The 21610-nt window shown below is 45.4% G+C and overlaps 9 protein-coding genes across 9 annotated transcripts; 4 read left to right on the top strand and 5 right to left on the bottom strand.

Moving 5' to 3' along the window:
* Positions 1 to 114: 114 nt before the first annotated feature.
* Positions 115 to 2400, top strand: catA (catalase catA; the record flags this gene model as incomplete). The annotated part of the gene is made up of 3 exons (XM_057089084.1): positions 115 to 312; positions 367 to 792; positions 847 to 2400. 3 exons carry the CDS (start codon positions 115 to 117, stop codon positions 2398 to 2400), a joined length of 2178 nt encoding a protein of 725 aa, XP_056948913.1.
* Positions 2401 to 3784: 1384 nt separating this feature from the next.
* Positions 3785 to 5311, top strand: N7483_005646 (putative di-, tri-valent inorganic cation transporter; the record flags this gene model as incomplete). Its single annotated transcript, XM_057089083.1, has 8 exons — positions 3785 to 3850; positions 3914 to 3958; positions 4024 to 4165; positions 4227 to 4307; positions 4364 to 4467; positions 4516 to 4798; positions 4879 to 4958; positions 5024 to 5311. The coding sequence occupies 8 exons, from the start codon at positions 3785 to 3787 to the stop codon at positions 5309 to 5311; spliced, it is 1089 nt and encodes a 362-aa protein (XP_056948912.1).
* Positions 5312 to 6300: 989 nt separating this feature from the next.
* N7483_005645 (putative glutamyl-tRNA(Gln) amidotransferase subunit A) lies at positions 6301 to 8296 on the top strand (the record flags this gene model as incomplete). The annotated part of the gene is made up of 6 exons (XM_057089082.1): positions 6301 to 6579; positions 6635 to 6733; positions 6797 to 6870; positions 6922 to 7021; positions 7077 to 7498; positions 7561 to 8296. The coding sequence occupies 6 exons, from the start codon at positions 6301 to 6303 to the stop codon at positions 8294 to 8296; spliced, it is 1710 nt and encodes a 569-aa protein (XP_056948911.1).
* An 877-nt stretch (positions 8297 to 9173) lies between these two features.
* N7483_005644 (SDR family oxidoreductase) lies at positions 9174 to 10081 on the top strand (the record flags this gene model as incomplete). Its single annotated transcript, XM_057089081.1, has 2 exons — positions 9174 to 9609; positions 9663 to 10081. The coding sequence occupies 2 exons, from the start codon at positions 9174 to 9176 to the stop codon at positions 10079 to 10081; spliced, it is 855 nt and encodes a 284-aa protein (XP_056948910.1).
* Positions 10082 to 11719: 1638 nt separating this feature from the next.
* On the bottom strand, positions 11720 to 11929 carry N7483_005643 (NB-ARC and TPR domain protein; the record flags this gene model as incomplete). The annotated part of the gene is made up of 1 exon (XM_057089080.1): positions 11720 to 11929. One exon carries the CDS (start codon positions 11927 to 11929, stop codon positions 11720 to 11722), a length of 210 nt encoding a protein of 69 aa, XP_056948909.1.
* A 403-nt stretch (positions 11930 to 12332) lies between these two features.
* N7483_005642 (NB-ARC and TPR domain-containing protein) lies at positions 12333 to 12959 on the bottom strand (the record flags this gene model as incomplete). The annotated part of the gene is made up of 1 exon (XM_057089079.1): positions 12333 to 12959. One exon carries the CDS (start codon positions 12957 to 12959, stop codon positions 12333 to 12335), a length of 627 nt encoding a protein of 208 aa, XP_056948908.1.
* A 100-nt stretch (positions 12960 to 13059) lies between these two features.
* Positions 13060 to 13392, bottom strand: N7483_005641 (uncharacterized protein; the record flags this gene model as incomplete). The annotated part of the gene is made up of 2 exons (XM_057089078.1): positions 13060 to 13326; positions 13375 to 13392. The coding sequence occupies 2 exons, from the start codon at positions 13390 to 13392 to the stop codon at positions 13060 to 13062; spliced, it is 285 nt and encodes a 94-aa protein (XP_056948907.1).
* Positions 13393 to 14882: 1490 nt separating this feature from the next.
* Positions 14883 to 18011, bottom strand: chsB (chitin synthase class II; the record flags this gene model as incomplete). Its single annotated transcript, XM_057089077.1, has 2 exons — positions 14883 to 15980; positions 16041 to 18011. 2 exons carry the CDS (start codon positions 18009 to 18011, stop codon positions 14883 to 14885), a joined length of 3069 nt encoding a protein of 1022 aa, XP_056948906.1.
* A 1429-nt stretch (positions 18012 to 19440) lies between these two features.
* N7483_005639 (DUF1774 domain-containing protein) lies at positions 19441 to 20435 on the bottom strand (the record flags this gene model as incomplete). The annotated part of the gene is made up of 3 exons (XM_057089076.1): positions 19441 to 19640; positions 19708 to 20147; positions 20209 to 20435. 3 exons carry the CDS (start codon positions 20433 to 20435, stop codon positions 19441 to 19443), a joined length of 867 nt encoding a protein of 288 aa, XP_056948905.1.
* Between the last annotated feature and the right edge of the window lie 1175 nt (positions 20436 to 21610).

Genomic DNA, 21610 nt, shown 5'->3' with positions numbered 1-21610 from the left:
TGTTTAAGCATTGGAGCACTTATAAATCCTGATTAAGAATCAAAATTTCTACCAGTCTAGAGATCCCCTGATATTCACTTTTCTCACCTCAACCCATACACTCATACCGCCAATATGACAGCTGTAGCCAACTCAAAAACCGAAGACGGCAAATTCGCTGATATGCAAAAAGACACAGTGGAGGTCAATGGAAAGCAACATATGACTACCGACTATGGAATCAAAATATCTGATCCAGATCATTGGTTGCGAGTGGCAAGTAATTCCAGCACCGGGCCAATGCTTCTAGAAGATCAGATTGCCCGCGAGAAGGTAGATTTATGTCCCGAGTTATATCCAGAAAAAAAATACTTACTTAGACCTTAGATTATGAGATTTGATCATGAGCGCATACCCGAGAGAGTTGTTCACGCTCGTGGCACCGGAGCATTTGGCACATTCAAATTATTCGAAAGCGCAGCGGATGTTACAACTGCTGGTGTTTTGACCGATACCAATCGCACAACACCCCTCTTCTTGCGTTTCTCAACAGTACAAGGCAGCAAGGGCAGTGCTGATACCGTTAGAGATGTACGCGGATTCGCCGTGAAAATGTACACCTCTGAGGGAAACTGGGATATAGTCGGAAACAACATCCCTGTCTTCTTTATTCAAGATGCAATCAAGTTCCCCGATTTAATCCACTCAGTGAAGCCAGAGCCTCATAATGAAGTACCTCAGGGCCAGAGCGCTCATAATAATTTCTGGGACTTTGTTTACATGCACTCCGAGACGACTCATATGAACTACTGGGTAAGTTTGTGAACCAGAATGACTTGAGTACTGAATTCCTAACACTTGTCACAGCAAATGTCCGACCGAGCTATTCCTCGCTCTTACCGAATGATGCAAGGCTTTGGTGTGAACACCTATTCCTTCATCAATAAAGAGGGTAAGCGTCACTTCGTCAAGTTTCACTTCACTCCCGAGCTTGGAGTTCACTCGCTGGTCTGGGATGAGGCCTTGAAGATCTGTGGCCAAGATCCTGATTTCCACCGCAAGGATTTAATGTCTGCTATTGATGCTGGACACTTCCCCAAGTGGAAGTTCGGCTTACAGCTCATCCCCGAAGATAAGCTGGATGATTTCGAGTTTGATCCACTGGATGCTACCAAGGTCTGGCCTGAAGAGCTGGTACCCATTCGATACATCGGCGAAATGGAGCTCAATCGCAATGTTGACGAGTTCTTCCCACAAACCGAACAGGCTGCCTTTTGTACCAGTCACATTGTGCCCGGTATTGACTTCTCCAATGATCCCTTGCTGCAGGGTCGGAACTTCTCTTACTTTGATACTCAAATTTCTCGTCTGGGTGCTAACTGGGAGGAACTGCCTGTTAACCGACCTGTCTGTCCATACATGAGCCTCGTCAATCGTGACGGCGCTGCTCGGCATCGCATCACAAAGGGAACAGTCAACTACTGGCCTAACCGCTTTGAAGCGAATCCTCCCGCTAAACCCGCTCAGGGTGGATTTACTAGTTTCCCCGAGAAGCAACACGGAATCAAGACTCGCGCTTTGTCTGAGAAATTCAAGGAACACTATAATCAAGCCCAGACATTTTACAACTCTCTATCCGAGATCGAGAAGATGCATCTCGCAAAGGCATTTTCCTTCGAACTTGATCATTGCGATGACCCTATAGTCTACAAGCGCATGTCGGAGCGTATCTCAGCAGTCAGCCTGGACCTCGCCCAGAAAGTAGCGAAAAATGTTGGCGGAGATACCCCAACTAAATCTTCAAAGCCGAACAAGGGACAAAAGGCAAAGGGTCTGAGCCAGCTCGAGTACATGCCCGAGAAACCCACAATCGTTACTCGACGAATCGCCATTCTGATTGCTGATGGATTTGACTATTCAACTTATCTTACCATGAAAGAGGTCCTCGAGGCTCGCAGTGCCTTCGTCTTCACTATTGGCGCTCAACGTCAGGGTGTTACCGCTGAAACAGGACAAAAGGTTGTTCCTGATAACTTCTTCTCTGGCATGCGATCCACGCTCTTTGATGCGACTTTTGTACCAGGTGGAAAGCATATTGCAAATGCATTGTCCAAGAATGGTGTTGCAAAGTTCTGGATCACCGAGTCTTTCGCCCACCTGAAGCCAATCGCAGGTATCAACGAGGCTGTGCCTTTTATCTCGAAGCAGATTGGTCTTGAAGAGGTGAAGGTTGCCAAGTCTCCAGCCTCTATCACTGAGTCTTATGGTGTTGTAACTGGTCATGGTGATGCGACAATGCTGAATGTTGAAAACGTGGGTCCTGATTCGAAGGGATTTGCAGAGCAGTTTATCTGGCATATTTCTCGCCATCGCAATTGGCAGCGTGAGTTAGATGGACTGGCAGACCAGATTGCTGCATAAAATTGCTGCTAGTTTCAGCCTGAGATCATTTAATTTTCATGATTCTATACGTGTCGACAACTCTTCGAATAGTAACTAAACCTTCAAATGTTGGAATAATTTCCATTTCAAAAACCCTTGATCGGGTTTCATCTCATCCAAACCTATAAGAAGACTTCAATCAAGTAATGGAAGGTAAGACAAGGGTCATTATGTTTCAAAAATTTGTGAGAATGCCCGCGCGCAGGGTGTATAAACATTTGAAGTGAGTAGAAACAGAATTTGAGGGATATAATTCAAAATGAAAAATATTTAAAGGCCGAACAAAGAACCTTGGAGGCCTTTCTGAATAATATTCTTATGAAATTACACCATAAATGCTCCAGATTCAAGTTTGACCTCGTGTCGCAAACCTGCATTCCTCACGGGGCAGATCATCTGGCACGGATCAAGTTTTAAAATTTGCCCTACGCGCTTGTGTAAGGCTGGGATAGAATGAAGATCCCTTTTAGCATAATTATCTTTTCTTCTAGAAATCAAATTCCCTTCAGCTAGAATAGATGATTCAGTATAGTTTAGTTTTATATTTTATACAATAGTACATTAGATAGCACTGAGAGTGATGCTTATCTCAGAGAAAGAGATAATGCAGATGAGGCTGAATTCTTGGATCGTGCATGAATGCATTCAAAGCCACATCTGAATCAGTTCATTTATCTGCAATATGCCGTGAAACAAAAGTCCACAGGTGTAAATTAGAGTCTTTAGCAGCACTTGAAGTGGGGACCTGGGTAGAAATATGGCTCCATTAACATACCGCATCGCTGTTAGCACATACCTCTCAGCGGCCGGGACTAGCCATGGCATAGTTACACAACTGGTGTCATAATAACACATAACACTGCACTCGACTAGTCATCATTGATTTTTGGACTAGCATGAAGGCAGAAAATTTTAGATGTCTTGAATGAAAGCTCTCATTTACCCAGATCTCATCTCGGAAATTTGAATTCGTCTTTGATCTTAAGTTTGCTTTACATTTCTGCCTACTTCTCAATTGTACCTTTCTATGTACTTTTTTCCTCTATATATTTGACGCGTTTGCTATATATTGCTGTTCCTCTCTTATACCCCAGTCAACTCACTTCTACCTTTCTACCTTCTACCCAACACAGTGCTTCGCAGGTTTTGAAGGGCTACAACCTTGGAATTTGAAGAATTTTGCTGAGCAGGAGAGGCGCCATCTGCTGAATACCAAGACAACATGGCATTTCAGTTATCACGTTCAACAAGACTCTCTGTTGTCATTGCCATATCAACATGCTTCTTTCTTGGAGAAATTTCAGGTACAAAATAGACCCCTTCCCGCAAGGTTTACAAACATTGAATATGTGCAAATCCTGATATGAAACTTGAAACAGTTGGGTTCTACACACATTCACTGGCACTTATTGCAGACGCTTTTCACTACGTGAGCTTCAATTCCTGATGACTATTATTCGGTATAAGATCCGAGTCACTAATAATTTTTTAGTTAAATGACTTGGCAGGGTTTGTCATTGCACTGGTTGCATTGAAGGTATGACCGAGTATCAAAGGTTCAACTCTGGAAGAAGAAAATATTGATAATGTCGAAGATATCAGAACGGGGGGGATTCCCCTCAGGGACTTTCCTTTGGATGGCAACGGGCTCAACTCTTGGGGGCCTTTTTCAATGGCGTTCTACTATTTGCGCTGGGAATCAGCATATTCCTACAATCCATCGAAAGATTCATTTCCCTGCAACGTGAGCATTCCTTCCAGGCTATACATGATGATGATATTGACTGCTGTATCCTTGAATATAGGCATCGAGGAGCCGAAATTGGTCTTCATCGTTGGTTGTATCGGCCTAGGTCTTAACATCATCAGTGTACTTTTCCTTCACGGTGAGGATCTTGACCAGGCAAAGCCGTCATATGAATTTTAAACTAACGGAAACCAGAACACGGACACGATTATGATCATGGAAACAACAATCACACATCTCTGACAATAGAAGAAGGGCTTTCGCCTATCAGCAAAGACGATTCCGATTCCATTTCAAAGGTGACTCCAGAATCTTCAATTTTTCTGTCCTTTACTGACAATCACCAGCATGATGATCATAAACATGTGCGCCTTGAAAATCCCAACTCCCCAGTATCTGGCCACTGTCACGATCACGGTCACGGGCATGGACATGGACACGGGCACGACCACGGCGATTTGGGGATGATGGGAGTCCTCGTACACGTCCTATGCGACGCAGCTAACAATCTCGGTGTCATCGCTGCTGCGTTGGTTATCTGGCTTGCGAAGTATGACGGCAGATACTATGCCGACCCGGGTGTTAGCATGGGAATAGCCGTGATGATAATTATATCTTCCCTCCCACTAGGTAAGGCAACCTTAGTAGTACACTGCAGGTCCCTGCATTGGACCACATGACGATTTGAAACTCATTCTTTGCACTCGCAGTGCGTCGATCGGGTTCAATCCTGCTGGAAAGCGCCCCCGTCGGTCTTGATCTGAGTGATGTGCAACATGACCTTGAGAAGGTACGTCGGACCCTTGACCTTGTGAGCTTGATTGGTGATATCATGGGGCTAACGCATTTTTTCAGGTCCCAGGAGTTCATTCGATCCACGAGCTCCATATCTGGCGTTTGAACCAACGAAAAACTCTCGCTTCAGTGCATGTTGTTGTGTCTGACCCTTCGGTCGCCGGTTTCCTCAAGACGGCTAAAATAATCAACCAGTGCTTCCATGCGTATGGTATCCATTCAGCCACTTTGCAGCCAGAGGCGTTATCAGAGTTCAACGGTGATGCTGTGCTCCCGCACGGGGAGAAGGTGGCGCGTTGTCAAATCGGGTGTGGGACGCTGTGTGAGGGACTGACCTGTTGTGGATGAGCATAGTGCCTCAAGAGATATTTAGTAACGGGAATCATAATGTCAAAAGTTGCCAGACTAACATCAACCACCCCAAGTGGTCGAGTGGAACTCGACTATCTCATCTTCCTTGGTCTAGTGGTCATGATTTCCGCTTGTCATTAACACCGATAAGCGCGGGAGACCGGGGTTCGATTCCCCGAGGGAGAGTTTATTTTTGCATTTATTTTTCATATTCAGAAATATGACCCTTGTAGATGCATAAACTTGAAGTTTTTTTTTCTTTCCAAAATTTCCTTTTAGTCATTCAGTTTTATTGAGAAATACTGCCTGCATTTTTCAGGGTAGCTTGGTTTGTCACTATACCTTGAATGTTCTGGCCAGTTCACAGACCACATTCCATGTACAATTCAAATCCACTCCGATTAAAGCTAACCCCTTTTGTATATACTACCTCCAAGATTACTATCTCTCAATATCTCTCTAATATATTTCAAGCTGACCAAAGTGCCAGTGCTCCAACTTGAACCAATTTCTGCCTCAGGACTCAAAATTCAAATTGACAAGGTTTCAATATTGCAACCTTGCATCCCACATTCATGCATACAAGTAACCAATGGTAATACTTCGTACTCAACTCAAAGCCATCTAGACCATAAATACTTCAGATGTTCGTAAAGTAACTTCAAATTCACGGAATATCTCCGCAGCGGCAGATCCATTGAGGGGCGTTCTCTGCCATCAACTCCACCACCCGAGAGATAACGCCCTACTAGATGGGCAAGCTCCACCTTATCTCAAGACGCGGGGAAGAGTCCGCCTCGGCAAGTACAGGAATTGGTTCCGATTCCGCTAATCTATACATCAGGTTACCAATGCCGCATCTGCTTAAAACCTGCATTGATCCTGCAGTGTTTCCGAAATTCCTTCTCCCATCTCATTAACCTATCTGCAAGACCTTGAACACGATACTTTCCACCGAAGTCGAATAACCATAAAGATTAGCCAATATGTCTCTCCACCGCTGGGAGAGCCAAGCTCAACGTGGCAGAGATATCCTCAACAATTCTATTCCAAAGCAATGGCTTGCACCAACCGACACTCTCCCTCCCGCAACCCAAAAGAATGTGATCGATTTCCCAAGAAAGAGTGGTCTCCTCAGCGAGCGAGAGCTCTCCATAACCGAACTTTCCGCGACGCAACTGGTAACAGAAATGGGAGGAGGGAAGCTTAAGGCTGAGGAGGTGGTCATCGCGTTTCTAAAGAGGGCAGTCCTTGGACACCAGCTGGTGAGAATCGTCGCAGTCGCTCCTACATAAACCATAATTCTAAGACAACATACAGCTTAACTTTGCCACGGAATTCATGGCAGACCAAGCGATTTCTCGAGCGAAAGAACTAGATGCGTACTTTCAACGTACTGGGAAATTAGTTGGACCTCTGGTGAGTAACATATAACTGGGTATGAGAAAAGCCGCATACTGATTATAATTTTCTTCCCGGCAGCATGGTGTCCCTATAAGTGTCAAAGAACATGTCGAGCTCAAGAACAGGACTTGCAATACAGGATATGTGGCATGGTATGCCGAAAATGACTCTTGAGAAAGGAAGTAAAACTGACAACGTGGCAGGGTTGATCAGATTGCTACTGAAGATGCTTATCTAGTGCAACTGCTATCGAATGCTGGTGCCGTGTTCCACGTCCGAACAAACCAGCCCCAAACACTCATGGTTAGTGCATCTCAAAAAGTGGGTTGGAAATCAGCTAATGTTTGGATATTCTCAGCATCTTTGCTGTGTCAACAACATAACCGGCGCAACACTGAACCCTTATAACCGGACTTTGACACCAGGAGGTTCATCTGGAGGCGAAGGTGCTTCAACCGGCTTCAAATGTTCACCTCTCGGCATTGGAACTGATATTGGTGGATCCATCCGCGTGCCGGCTGCGTTCTGTGGCTCTTATGGATTCCGGCCAACATCAATGCGTCTCCCAAGGGCAGGTCTTAAAGTTGCCGCTAGTGGACAAGAGACGATTAATGGTGTCGTGGGTCCGTTAGCGAGTAGCTCTTTGGAAGATATTGAGTTATTCCAGAAAGCCGTACTGGACCAAGAGCCTTGGGATACCGAGACCTCGTTAGCACCTGTCCCGTGGAAGACAGTCACGCCTAATCGGAATATGACTGTTGGTATTATGTGGGATGATGGGTAAGATTCAACACCTCTCTCGTTCATAAGATTACAGAGCAACATGACTAATCATATCAAAGATGTGTCCGTCCTCACCCTCCAATTGTTCGAGGCCTCAAACTCGCAAAGGAAAAGTTGCTTGCTGCCGGGATTAAGGTCGTTGACTGGGAGCCGTATAAGCACGACCACGGCTATAACATCATTGTGAGTTATGAATTGGCCTCTAGAATTGATCACAAGTTGCTCACTCATATATCCAAACAGTCCAGTTTATACTACCCTGATAGTGCAGCCCTACAGCGCAAGATCATTCGCGAATCGGGCGAGCCGGTTCTGCCATTAAGCGACTGGGTATTCAACTTCTCGCGCTCTAGTCCCCTCAGTCATCCCGAGGCCTGGGAGTTGCAGCACGACAGAGATGTTTACCGAGACGATTACAATGCTCTCATGAAGAGTCGCGGAGTCGATTTCATTCTCTCTCCTGCATACCCAGGTGTTGCAGCGGTATACGGCGAATCGCATTATTGGAACTATACCGCGATTTGGAATGTCTTGGATCTGCCTGCTGCTATCTTCCCATCTGGAATCAGTGTTGATCCAAAACTGGATGCATTAACCGAACAAGATAAGAAATATAAGCCGCGCAGCGAGGTTGATGAAAGGGAGTGGGAGAAGTATCAAGGCCCGGATCGGTATGAGGGTGCACCTGTAGCATTACAGGTTACTGGTAGACACTTCAAAGATGAGGAGACTTTGGCTGCAGCCAAGTTGGTGGAGGAAGTTATCAAGGGTGGAAAGAAGGATTCTAAGCTCTGAGCGGATCTAGGTTAGCCATCTAGAAAGCTACCTACAATGACGTGAAATGAACCATTGAATTACACAGCTCATGACAATTTTCAGATTTTTAATCTAGAATCAGCTCTTAGTAGATTCAGTGACAAATTTGTATCGTTAGTAGCCGTCAACAATCAGTCCCTATAACCTGGATAGCCTCACTTTTCGACCGTGTAGAATGCTACCATTTTGACATGTCTCCTCATTGCCATCCCAATTTTGGACTAGATTCTTTTAAATAAATCATTGCGAGCTATAATTAATGTTTCCAATATGGATTAAGAATTCCAGCGAAAATCAATCGCTCCTTGTGGAACTTGAATTAATGTCAAAAATAGGTGTGGTACTACTTTTCAGTAGCAACGGACGCCGAGGGTGTCTATTCTGAACACCACCAAGATAATCACAATGATTCGAACAACAAAAAGCTTTATTCTCAATATTCACTAGAAATATTCTTATATTCTCAGTTCCAGACCGTGAAGTTGCATTTGACTCATTTGAGATATCCTTTGTGCATCATTCTGTGTCATGTCCAAGTCGGAAGAGAGCTCCGCCGGGGTTCACTCTGTATCACCGGGCAGCTAGAGAAAGTTTCTGGCACAGGAAATCGGCATTTGAATAATTTTCCAGACTGACAAGGGTGATACCTCCGGGTTTTGGCTTTTAACGCGGGTGCCATCAATTGACTCGGGCTCTATGGTTGCCGACGGATTTCATGCTCTGAAGTCCGTACCCGGTTGCCTCCCCTTCCACATCGGACGATAGGCTTTAAATTCAGATCATGGTCCTACCCGAAGGATAAGGATGAATCAAAATTTCTTGAGATACTTTCTTCAATATTACCATTGAAACCAGCATGAGCCAAAAAACAGTCCTGATAACCGGTTGCAGCGGTGGTGGCCTTGGAGAGGCAATGGCAAAGGTTTACCATGCCAAAGGCTTCAGAGTTTTCGCAACTGTGCGTAACATGACCAAGCTTGGCTCACTAAGCGATAATAAGGATATAACTATCCTGGATCTGGATGTTACATCGAGTGAATCCATTGCGCAGTGCGCGAAAGTCGTTGAAAAACACACAGGAGGAACACTCGATATTCTCGTCAATAATGCCGGCATGAGTACCGTTATGCCATTGTTGGACACTTCAATAGATGAAGCCAAGAAGTTATACAACACCAACGTTTGGTCCGTTGTCGCGATGGCACAGGAATTTTCTCCGATGCTTATCAAAGCTCAAGGGGTGATATGCAATATCAGTTCGGTAACTGGTGAAATGACTTTTGCGTGGCATGGTACGCCGTGAGCCTCCCGTGAGCACGCTGATGATGGACTAACTTCGATACAGGTGTCTATGGGAGCTCGAGAAGTGCTGGGACTAGAATATCCGAAACTTTACGCCTTGAAATGGCGCCTCTTGGTGTGCGAGTTGTCACGGTTGTGCTTGGGGGTGTTAAGACAAATGGAAACGACCCGACAAAAATCGCCGACCTTGAATTACCTTCGGATTCTTACTATCACCAAATATGGTCGACCATAGATCGTCATAAGAAGGTCCTGGTGCATCCTGGTAAAGCAGATGTGGATGTCACAGCAAATAACATAGTCAAGGACGTTCTGGGACGGAATGAAAATTTCATTCGACATGGTGCAGCTTCCACCCTCAGCTGGTTCTGCAACACCTTCTTGCCATATGGCCTCTTCACAAGCCTTATTAACAAAGAGTCTGGTCTCAAATATCTTGAGTTAGAAAATCAAGACGAATAGGCCTTGGACGGATGGTAAAGTAAAACGGAATAAGATTTTCAAGTTTCTCTCAGTTCTACTAGTGGTCTACTTTATACAAAATCAATCGATGTAGGCTATAAGATTCAATTCAGATTTCTCATCTCGTACTTATTGGATAATTTGCTATTACAAAATATCCATAGACCCGTAAGTACACTGAGCTCAGTATACTACAAAATTGAACATGCGGATCAGATGCTTAGGCAGCAGGACCGCAGTAGGGCTGCTCAGATTCCCAGTGAACACAGTTGGGCAAGTTGGAGGGACAGTCGGCATCAGTGGTACAATCGATAGATGTAGCTGTTTATTATGAATTTCAATTAGCATCATGATCATAACCTGAGCTCATTTCAATTGGAATATGGCTTCTTTTACATACCAGCGGCACTTGAGAGGCCAACAAAGGCAGCAATAGCGAGCATGCTGAAGAATTTCATGATGATTTTTGATAGAGGAGGTAGTCAAAGGACTTGGAAATTTGGAAGTGAGAGGATATTCGAATGGAAGAGACTTGTTTGAAGGAGTTGTTGAATGATACTCAGTCTCTCGAGGAGATTCCAGCTATTTATGCCCTTTTTTGAGTCGCAAAGAACATCAACTTGAATGACTTGATTATCTCAAAGGATTCAAAGGACTCAACATACATGCGCAATCATCCGGGCTCACAAGCATCATCCGGCTTCACAAGTATTATCTAGCCCCCTCGCCCGTGTTTCACGCATGCATTGTTGCCCCGTCGCCCCAAGGGTACATTGAGCCTACATGAAGTGGGCCTTTTATGACGATGAGTGAGCCGCAAGGCTATCATAGTGGGCCGTTAAGTGGAGCAGACCCTTGTTCATCTCCACAACCTCCCAGTTGATTTCTCAATCATGGCCGTGTAAAAACCGGGGGCCGCCCTAAAAAGTGTCGATCAAACTCCGCCAAGAGACACATGGGTAGATCTCTTTCTTACTATTCGAACCAGGAAACGATCTACTTCTGCTCAAGGAACACTGGTCAAAATTGCTATTCGGAATACAACTGCACCGAAGGAGTGCTAGTGCAGATGGATGCCAGTACCCAGACAAACATTTATGATCATACTAGTCCTAGTCTTCCTGGGTAAAAATCCAATTGAACCACTCTTACAACATGCTCAAGCGGTTTATTTTGTACTTTCAATGCATTAGGACATAGTGATCTGCAGAAATCCTTCAGCTCGTTGAAAGCCTCGCCCGAGATACCATCTACGATTCAGGGTTTAGCCCAAGGGTCGTACCCACCTATTAGTGGGTCGTGAGGCTATGCATAACACATTTCGAAATCTCCATTTAGAAGTTTGTGCGTAATTCATATGAGAATGGATTTAAATCTGAGGGCGAGAACCTCGGGATGAATACTACCTTGAGTTGATGAAACTACAATTATAACCTAGAATAGTTAGTAGCTGGACATCGGATAAAAAAGAATAATCTGTAAGGATGCACCGGCGTGACGTCAATTTGAGATCTTGAAATTGATTGTAAATGGCAATCGTAATATACCCTCTCGAGGTCATTCCAATGTTCTTGCATCTTTACCGCTACTATCTCTAGGTGAGGTACCTCAGTACCCATATGCCTTCATACTCTATAATCATCGCCACAAAATGAAAACAGCATCATTGTATGTCTTCAAAGAATCAACTTCCTTTGCATCAGGGAAACGAGTTCGTAGAAGCTTCACAGCCTCCTCGCGTAGCTCCTTAGCGTATAGACTGACTGCGTCATCGGAGTCTTCTGGATTGTCATTCATTTCGTCGATCTCTGCCTTCTTGAGTAGCACTCTGGTGTGCTCCACTGGCATACTCTCCTTGTACCGGCATGTGATTTCTTCTGCATTATGAAGATGGATCCTAACAGGCCTGTGAGAAAAGTTCAACAACGTGAGTTTAAAACATGAGGGATGGGCCACATACCGCGCCATATATTCCTTGCCTTTATCAAGTGCTATGCACGCCTTTCGATAAAGACACGCAACAATCAAAGGGTCCAAATTCAAAAGTTCGTGGTGTTGTTTTCCATATTTTCCCTCAGCTGAATCTTCTTGTATAAGGCAGTTCCGAGTCTTGATGGCCTGATTAAAAAAAGTCTCGGCAGAAGATAGCAAACCCAGCGATTGATACATAGTGCCCAAGGCAAAGTTCACACTGCAAGAAGTTAGCATCTTGAACCTATATGTCTCAATATCAACCAAATAGGAGATCTTACTATGGAATCGTGTTCCGTTGTACATGCTTTGGGTGACCTGACAAAGGCTTTGAAGCGATGTTACTGCCCAAATCCCATATGACTTCCATCTGCTCTGCATCATTGCCTCTTGCAAGCTCAAACAGACATATTTGACGTGACCACTCGAAACTCAAAGGGGATTCTTCTGAACTCTCTCCATGGTTGGTCTCAATATGCTCTTGGATTCTCCAGTCGCGGGCCTGTTCGTAATGTTGCATCGCTTTCGTAAAGTTACTTATTGATAGCATGGATTTGACAAGACGTTTTGCGCACCATGCAGCGTCGGAAAACCTGCATGGCTCAGCTGTGAAGAATAGATTTTGTGCTAGTTTGAGCTGCTGCACCTCTCTATTCTCTCTTGCATTTGCCAGTTCAAAAATAACGCTGCAAGGGCCTATGAAACTAAATGCCCAGTTTTTGAATAATGCTGACTCCCGGAAAGATGGACCACCATCCATCAATCCATCCTTCAGCATAATAGTATCAAAGCCTGCGACATGAGCTTCCTGACTCCCAATGGAAGCACAGACATCAGCACTATTACCAGAGCAAAGTGCGGATTCCTTCCTTCCGCAGGCTGTCGCCCAAAGTGGTCCCTTCAGCATAGAGGCCGTAGTTACGATACCTTTCAATCAGAATGTCTGGGCGAGTAATCTTCTTGCTTCCTTCATATGAGTCGTTGAAGGGTTCATACAGAGCCGCATCTCAAGTTCCTTTGACCAGGACTCGCCCTGGTTCAACAAGGCTCCCATTGGGCAATTGAATCTCATTTGTTGGCTCACCAGGCCTGTCGCTCAGGTGGGGAGTGTGGATTTCCCGGCGCTTGGAAAGGCGTAAAGGGCTTGCAGCAGATGTTTCACTGTCCGTTTGTTGCTTAAGCAGTTCATCTTTGGGTTTTCCACCGAGTGTTTTACTCTCACCGGAAGCTCGTTCGAGTTCTCCAAACATAAACTCCAAAGCTGTTGGCTTCTTCTTTCGTAAAACCCAAGTTCAACCAGAGAATCTGAATACCAAGCTTACGTGCCGCTGGTATGGCATGCTATAAAAGTGCATTCAAGGCCAAATCTCGCCACTTTGACATCTTATACCACATGCGGAACTCATCGTTCAGGAAGTGATTTGGCATATCAACAATCACTAATGCAGTCAGTCCTTTTGGGATTGATCTTGACTGGGCCTGGTGTACAGTCAAGGGTCATGCTGTTATTCAGCGATGCTGACTACAAGTTCACACTTGGTTGCCAAGATAGGTCCCATCCATCTTTTTCCGACCAGCGAATTGTGTTTTCTTGAGTTCCAAAGAAAAATGTTTGGGAGCGTCTCTTGGTGTCAACATCTATGGAGTTATTCTTTTCAGGCGTAGTGGTCATTTTAGCAATTTGCTCTTGTAATGAGGTAAATAGTAGAATAATAATTTGGGATGAATATGAACTGAATATCGCCTCCATCGTGGGATAGTAATATAGCAAAGTGTCCTTTGTTTGAAGATCTGCACGAAATCCTGCCACGTTTGCAGTGAAAGACGCATTGCCTGAGCCAGCATATCCACATCATGATGAGGTTTACTGCCAGTAGGAGAGGTATCAATGATAGTATTCCTTCGTATAAAATTCTTTATCCTGTTCCATTCTTTGGAGAAAGATCATATAGAGCAACTCCAAGTTGAAGTTAGGCATTGCTTTAACCATGCACTCATTTTATGTGAAACATCGCCCCAAACCACACGAGGTCTCAAGTTTTGAATATGGTAAATTCTAGTTGCAGTCTTAGGAGCCCTGGAAGCACAAATCTTTTGAACTGGAGTATTTGAGAATTTCTTTCACTCTGTCCCCTTGCTGCCTCACAAAAAACTAACGGTGAGAGAAAATTGAAACACTCAATATTGATATTTCCTTTTCTGTCATCTTGAATTTGATGCGAGAGCCTTATTCCGGAGTTTTCTGATTTTTCATTCGATATCCATGCCCCCCAAAGGTACACACCCTACATAACAGGGCTAAACAGAAGCCAAATAACGCTGATCATAGTCCCAAACCATCCACTCCCAATAACATCAATCAAAGGATCAGACCCTGTTACAGCCCCGCCTCAGCTTGATTAATGCACCGAAACAAGTTCCGTGCTGTGTTAATTGTCGCCAAATCAATCAATAGTGTCGTCAGCATGGTTGACGCGGCTGCAACTAAATGGAAAACAAAGAAAAACACAACAAGGGATCTTGACTTAATGGTCTACTCACATTTCAACATTTGAGAGTATCATGATGATTTATGCTGTGCTTATGAACTAGATGTATAGCAGGAATTACGAGAAGCAGAATTAGGTAGTGTTGATGATTAGATTGAGTCAAACGCATAAATACATCCATCCATCACGCATAGACCCATAAGTCCCACGGCATAAAGTAAATCAGGATCATGTCAAATATTTCCATCATGAAGCAGAAGGAAAACATAAACTCCAAGAAAGAAAAAAAAGTAACGCCGAGATAGTAGGAAAATCATATCAGAACAGGCAAATGGGGGAATCTAGTTTTTGCGCCAGAACATGGCTTTGCCCATTGTTCGTCCAACCGCCCAGCGGGCCTCAGAGACACGGTCCTTGAAGCTAGGCTTACCACTGTAGCGGATAGGCTTCGAGGACCCACCTTCGGAGCTAGTGCCAACACTACTTCCGCCAAAGGCACTCGGAGCGAAGTTTGTCAGGTTTCCAGCATCGAATTTGGTCTTTGTTTCAACGATCTTGTGGATCAAGTGCAAGATGGCATAGGTTGTGGAACCAACAGCACGAACCAAAGCTAGACCGGCCACGGACCAAAGAATAATGGAGAGATAGATGTTCGTGCCACCGGAATCAACACCGTAGACTTCGGAAATAGCCATGGCGAGAATCAAGTTGGCAATCATCCAGACGGACACCATGTATGTACGCACAGCACGGTAGTAGTCTTCCTGCATCTGGGCTTCGCTAAGAGGGGTCTCAGGAACCTCGAGGCGGTCACGCAGGTTGCGGAGGGCAGCATCGTAGCCACTGTCAATATCCAATTGCTCTGATGGCATCTCAAGTAAAACAGTTTTGCCGTCGATAGTCTTCGCAGCACCAAGATCAGTGTTCATCACGTTATCACCCTTCGTACCCCAGGTAACATCGTGAGTGTTACAGAAAGCATACACTTGCAGTGTGCAAACGTAACTTGGCATGAGCAGGAAGTACTGCAGCGAGGAGGTGATCATGTGCCAGGGGTCGAGGTAGAGAATTGAAATGTAGAAGTAAAGGCCGACAGTACTCAACATGGAAATAACGATGTTCATAAGAAGGGAGTTGCTGACATCCAATGATGTGTCGCCCACTCCCGCGCGGGCCATCAACTCCAAAACACAGAGGTAAAGCGCGCAGAAAATTGTGTAAGCCATGATAACACTGTAGACGATGATACCAGACAGATAGAGGTTTTTAGCACCTTGCGGACGATTACCCAGAGAGATAATGAACTGCAGACACATGACCAGGACACAGGCGTAGCGCAAGACCAGGAAGATGTATTTGCCCATGTTGTGACCGAAGGGATCAATTTTTTTGTCAGTCAGGGAGCCAGCGATGAAGTAAAAAGCGAGATAGAAATTTGCCTGAATAAAAAAATTTCAGTTAAGCGCGTTGGGACGCATTCATACGATGGAAGAACTTACCAATCCGAAGTATGTAAACAGGAGGTTGAAAAATTGGTATGCGAATTCAATGTGCAACAGGATCTTGCGACCAATACTGTGATCGGTGTACCAAATCTGCTTTGCATTGAAGTTGGAGTACACAGCAGCGAAGAAAGCACCGTTCAGCCAACGACGACGTTGAGAGATGAACTCAGGAATCGTATCAGGAACATCAGTCTCACCAACGGCACTTTTGACGAACTTCAGAACCCATCTTTCTTCACGTTTAGCTACCAACTCCCAGCAGAGAATACGATCTTCGGCAAGGTACATGTTGGCGGTGAAAACGTCGGCATCTTGACCGTGTAGGGTTTCACCCTTGAAGTATTGATTCAGAGGACCATTACCATCGGCATCATTTTGCAGAGCGAAGAAACGATACGCACTGAGCGCACCAGGCAACACAGTAATGTATCCAAAGACAGACTCCAAAGGCTTATCCAGGATGTTGGACATCTTGTATTCAAAGTTCTGACTGGCAACAAGAGGATTAAGCAAGCCAAGCATGCCTTTGCCCTTACCGGCCTTAATTTCACCAGCAGCGCCAGCAATATTGGAGTCCTGATCAAAGGCCTTCCAAAGGTGGTACAAAGCAGTTGGCTCGGGCTTGGTACCGACATCCAGAAGGATACAGATATTTGGCTGGAGAGCACGACCGAAGGCATTGAAGAACCAACGGTGGGAGTTGAGCTTCTTCTGATTGTGCTCCTTTAGACAAAAGATAACCTGGCAAGGAACAATGCCCTTCTCCGCACCCTTGAACTTCAGATCAGAGTCGAGGGAGACCTGAGTGGTGTACTCATAGACGTGAGCCTGGACTTCTTTCTGGTTGACAACGTTCTTCGCAATACCCTCTTGGTAAACACCCAAAGCAGCCAAGGCGTTGAGAGTACGAGGATGAACCTTCTTACGACCATCGGAGATAATACAGACAACAATCTTCTTCCAACCGTCCTTACCCCAGGTACGGGATTTGGTACGCGAACAGAAGTGGCTGATATTGCGCATGATACCGTGCATAGTGCGGGTGAAACCAATTTCATCTTCGTTGTACATGGTGACACAGATAAAGAGCTCAGTCTCGCGGGCAGTCGTTCCAATCTGCTGTCGCAGCTTGTAGCCTCGACTTGAGAAGTCATCCGGATCAGAAGTAACCGCGGTGTATCGCATATGAGTAAACTCGCGGTCATCGCGACGAGGTAGGAAACTGTGAAGAATAGTCGGGATTTTGCACTCCAGGATAAGCTCGCCGTTAATCAGTTGCACCTCCTTCTTGGCCATCTGCGCCTCACGCACACCTCGACGAGTCTGCTTATCAGGAGCAGGCCCGTAGTGCATGTTGGGGTCAACCATATTGACACCCTCCTCGTCTTCCTCATCAAGATCAACCTTGGACATTCCATCTTTCTCATCACCCATGTAGGTCGATTCACTCATGAATGAGCGCACACTACCGCGTGAGTTGTGATGAATGGTTCGACCGCCACCTCCGAAGGGGTCTTCTCCGTCCATACCATCTCCGATGTCAATACTTGAGTCAACACCAGACGAGGCTGGTCCGGAAAACAAAGGAGCAGGTGGCAATGGTCGACGTGGACTGCCTCCATATCGTGAGCTTGGGGTGCCCGGTCGTGGGCTACCATTGATATCGGCACGTTCATATCCAACACTTGAGACAGAGGGAGGTCGAACATGACCGGGACTCCATGGACGCGTGGGGGAGCCTGTTCGTGGGGGAATCGAAGGATACACTGATGGATCTGCTAGGTTGGCTGTGGGTGGGGGCATATGAGGGGCGCTTCCTAAGCTTGATGTGGGACGAGATGGTGAGGAAACACTGGGAACTTGGTAAAATCGACTGTCGTAAGCCGCTTGTCCGGTCCTAGTTCGTCCGCGAGTGTTAGTTCGCGGTCGCGCCCGAGAATCCATGACATGAAACGGCGGCGGCATCTCGCAGTGTTGGTTGGGTAGCTTGCGGGACACTGCGATAAACAGGTGCAATATGCCCGGTGTTTATGGCAGGCAAAAACGCAACAAGTTTCCTCAAGCGCCAATAATGCTCTACCAAATGCGGCCGTTCATTCTTGGGCAGTCCAATCAAGCACCACAGTATTATGGAATTTGATAAGGGAGAGCCAAAATTGACGAAACGCGTCTGTCGTCATGTCGCGGGGCAACGACTGGAATGTGCCATCGGTCCCAAGTCATTGCAGTGTACGGAATCTATAAAACTTACGGAGTAGTGTCATACTCTTGTGAGTAGTATGATTGAGCAGTGGTTGGACTGTCACCCAAGTCATGATGATCGTATTCCTCCCCACTTGTTGGAAGCAATCGCATTGTCGCGCCATTTTGGCGTGACGGAGATTCTGCTTCGGATAAAAATGATGTTGTTTCCATGTCATAGGCTGGGGGTGCGTCCCCGTAGCCAGACAGTGGCTGACGGTTCATAATGGAATGCGTATTCTTGTATCTCAATGGCTCATAGTACGGGAAAGGTCTATTGTTCAAAAAGGCTGGTTTGCAGTACTTTGAGCACAATTCTCAGCTACCAGCACTGAGAGAGTGGTCGCAGTCTGACAGGTTGACAGTTGCGTTAGTGGATAATCGGGAAGGTTGAGGAATGTTGATCGCGAAAGAATGCTACACACCTCGATGGATCAAGTACAAAATCGAGAAGGTGAGATATGAAAGAATTGAGGAACAGAAATGGATCCAGACTCCAGTTGATAAAAGTAGAGAGCCACAATAGATATGCAAGGTTGAGAAATCAAGTCTGGCCCGGTTCCTCCGTGCTGGATCAACAAAGCGGAGGTGGAGTTTGTTGCCAGGACAACTCGCGCTTGACCAGGCACGGGATAACGTGATTGATTTCATGTTTCTACTTTAATCCTAACTTTTACATCATATATACTCTCAAGGGAGATATTGACAATACAATCATTTCAAATAACACTCGATTTGAATTTCATTATTAATATCACCAATATTATCAGTTCATCGCAGTCCCTTCAAATATTCCACATCAACTTGTGATGTAAACAACTGATACTTCCAGATCCCTGCTCCACTTGGGCACTAAGTGGGTCAGAGGCGCTTGAAGCTGCGCAATCCCGGTGTTAACAGTGCGTTAAGTTCATATATCCCGACCCAAATCAATCCAAGCTAAACCAACTCCAGATGGTATTACGACTGCAAAAGAGAGGGGAGATCATCTGTAATCACAAAAGAACATCATATCATGCCGTCCTTGCCACTACATCACATCCATTTCACCATACCTGATTAGCGTCCTTTTTCCAAGTCCTAGTGGGTTCCCACGTTTGTCTTTCAAGTTATTGCTAACCCCAAGTAGCCCCCAATCCTGCAGGAACAAGATTTAGGCTTCCTCGTTAAGCAGAGGTTGTCTTTCACGATCGGTTGACTCGGGATGCGCGACCCGACGGAATAGCGAATCCCGGCCCGCGTACTTCGTAGTGGAAATGTACAGCGAGCTTACGAGGAAGACGCCGAAGATGGTAAAGGCAAAGATCCACTGCAAAGCAATGATCTTGATAGAGAATTGCTGGACGGCCAGTGCTATAGTACTTATTAGTAAACTTGTCCCATACAAAACATTGATCTTTTGTAACCAGTCTTCACTTACAGAGAGTCAGGAAGCTCAGGCAGTAACCCAGGATATAATCCTGATAAATGACAATATCAAACAGACCGATAGCCAGGATCACCCAAATAAAGATGTTAGCCACGATGCGACCGGGGAGATTATGGCTGTGTACAGCCACGGCACCATTCCAGAACAACGCAGTCAGTGTCCAAGCATATGGACCTGCCACAGCGGGCAAGTGTACGAAAGCCGGAAGTCCCCGGTGGCGCCAGTAACACGAACTCTGGTTGATCAAATGGGCGACGAGAATAATCTCCGCACTCCAGAAAAAGTTACGAGTCCAGAGTAGAATCCAGGCGAGGGTAAATAGATTATTCAGGATAAAGTGAGTTGCCACATTGGCAGCGGAAGCTACCAGCGCAACATCCTTACTGAAGAGATGCCACACATAGCTTAGCTGAGAGAGTAGCAAGAGGACCCTATGCGAGTATTAGAATGACTCGAAATGGTTATACTTTGTGCTACTGTGAACTTATTTACCAATAGATCTCAGTGACAGTCTGGTTCTGGGTGAAAGGTGTGGGATGATTCTTGATCTGCTTCCAGATCTTCTTACCATGCTTAGTGTCATCTGTCGAATTGGTGGAATAGTAAATCCCAACGATGACGACCAGCGCCCAGGTGAGAGGAACAAAGATGCGATATACATTTAGCGCGTGAGCATTATGAGTCTCACGCCTGGCGAAAGGATTGTAATAGTTGGCCATGATGATTTCAAGAAGTCTCCAAGGCTACTAGTACATAGTAGTGGTAAGGTGGGGGGGGGAAAGGGATGTCAGTGGTGTTATATACAAGAAGGGATCCCCGCAATGATCTGGTGACCAGGTTCCCACCAGTCATGGTTCAAGGAGCTGCAGTGGCGCGGTACAATGAGGTCAATGAACTCAATCTTCAGTGATGTCAAATTTTGTACGAACAGTGCAACTTGGTCGAATGAATGATGGAACCAAGATTAAAGTTGGCAGCTCATGCCCCACCATAACCAAGTTTTGCTGTACTTGGTGAAGACTTGATCAATATGACCAGTTGAATATTGTGAGAAGAATGAGGATGAAGATTTGAAACATTTTAAGCACAAGGGCTTCGTCTGGCGCGATGCATATGTAGCAGGTGCAACAAAGCTGCCATTTGAATGGCGCAACTGTCTACTCGTGGTGCTGATCGACGTGCACGGTCCCCATGTAGCAGATCAACCTGGGGTCGAGAGGATCCTACAGGATCCTAGGGAGTAGTACAAAGAGGTACTAGTACCTGATGAGTAGTATTAATACTAGTTGTAGCAAGTTGAGAGCTTTAAGTTCAAGTTGAACTGAAGTGCAAGTTGGTTCAAACCACTCCCAACTAGGCAAGTCCCGGGTACTAGCATATGGATATCAGATGAAATATTCTTAGTTTAGTCTAAAATATAGTATATAGTTCACATTCAGCAACATCTACTATACTAACAAGCAGAAGTATGCTTTGGAAAACTTAAAGGAGAAATACATCAGTGACTTATAAAGAAAAAGAAACATGCAGATGTACACACATGTACTTTATAATGTTGTTACCTAGGCTAACACGAATTTGAGAACGCGGGGCAAACGCCTTGGAGGCCAGTGCCACAAGCCTAAGAGCCGATCTGACTCACATAATGCGTAAAGACCTAGGCACATCATGCAGCGAGAACTATTAAACTGAAAATTGGAGATCCCATCCTAACGGGGTATCAATAGTGCCCTTGCGCGCCCTGGTAGACTGACCGCTGAAAGAAAGCTGAGTATGCATCTACACAGAATAGCATTAAATCATATTATTCATTTTATAGGTTTGTCTCATATGAATGGTATCTCCTCCTTTTTCTTCCATTTAAAATACCAGGCCCTGGAAGGTTAGTTCCTTA

This window comes from Penicillium malachiteum, assembly GCF_028827825.1.
Source record: "Penicillium malachiteum strain IBT 17515 chromosome Unknown utg000002l:1.0-8849297.0:1.0-8852440.0, whole genome shotgun sequence".
Taxonomy (NCBI): Eukaryota; Fungi; Ascomycota; class Eurotiomycetes; order Eurotiales; family Aspergillaceae; genus Penicillium; species Penicillium malachiteum.
This window is presented reverse-complemented; position numbering and strand designations above follow the sequence as displayed.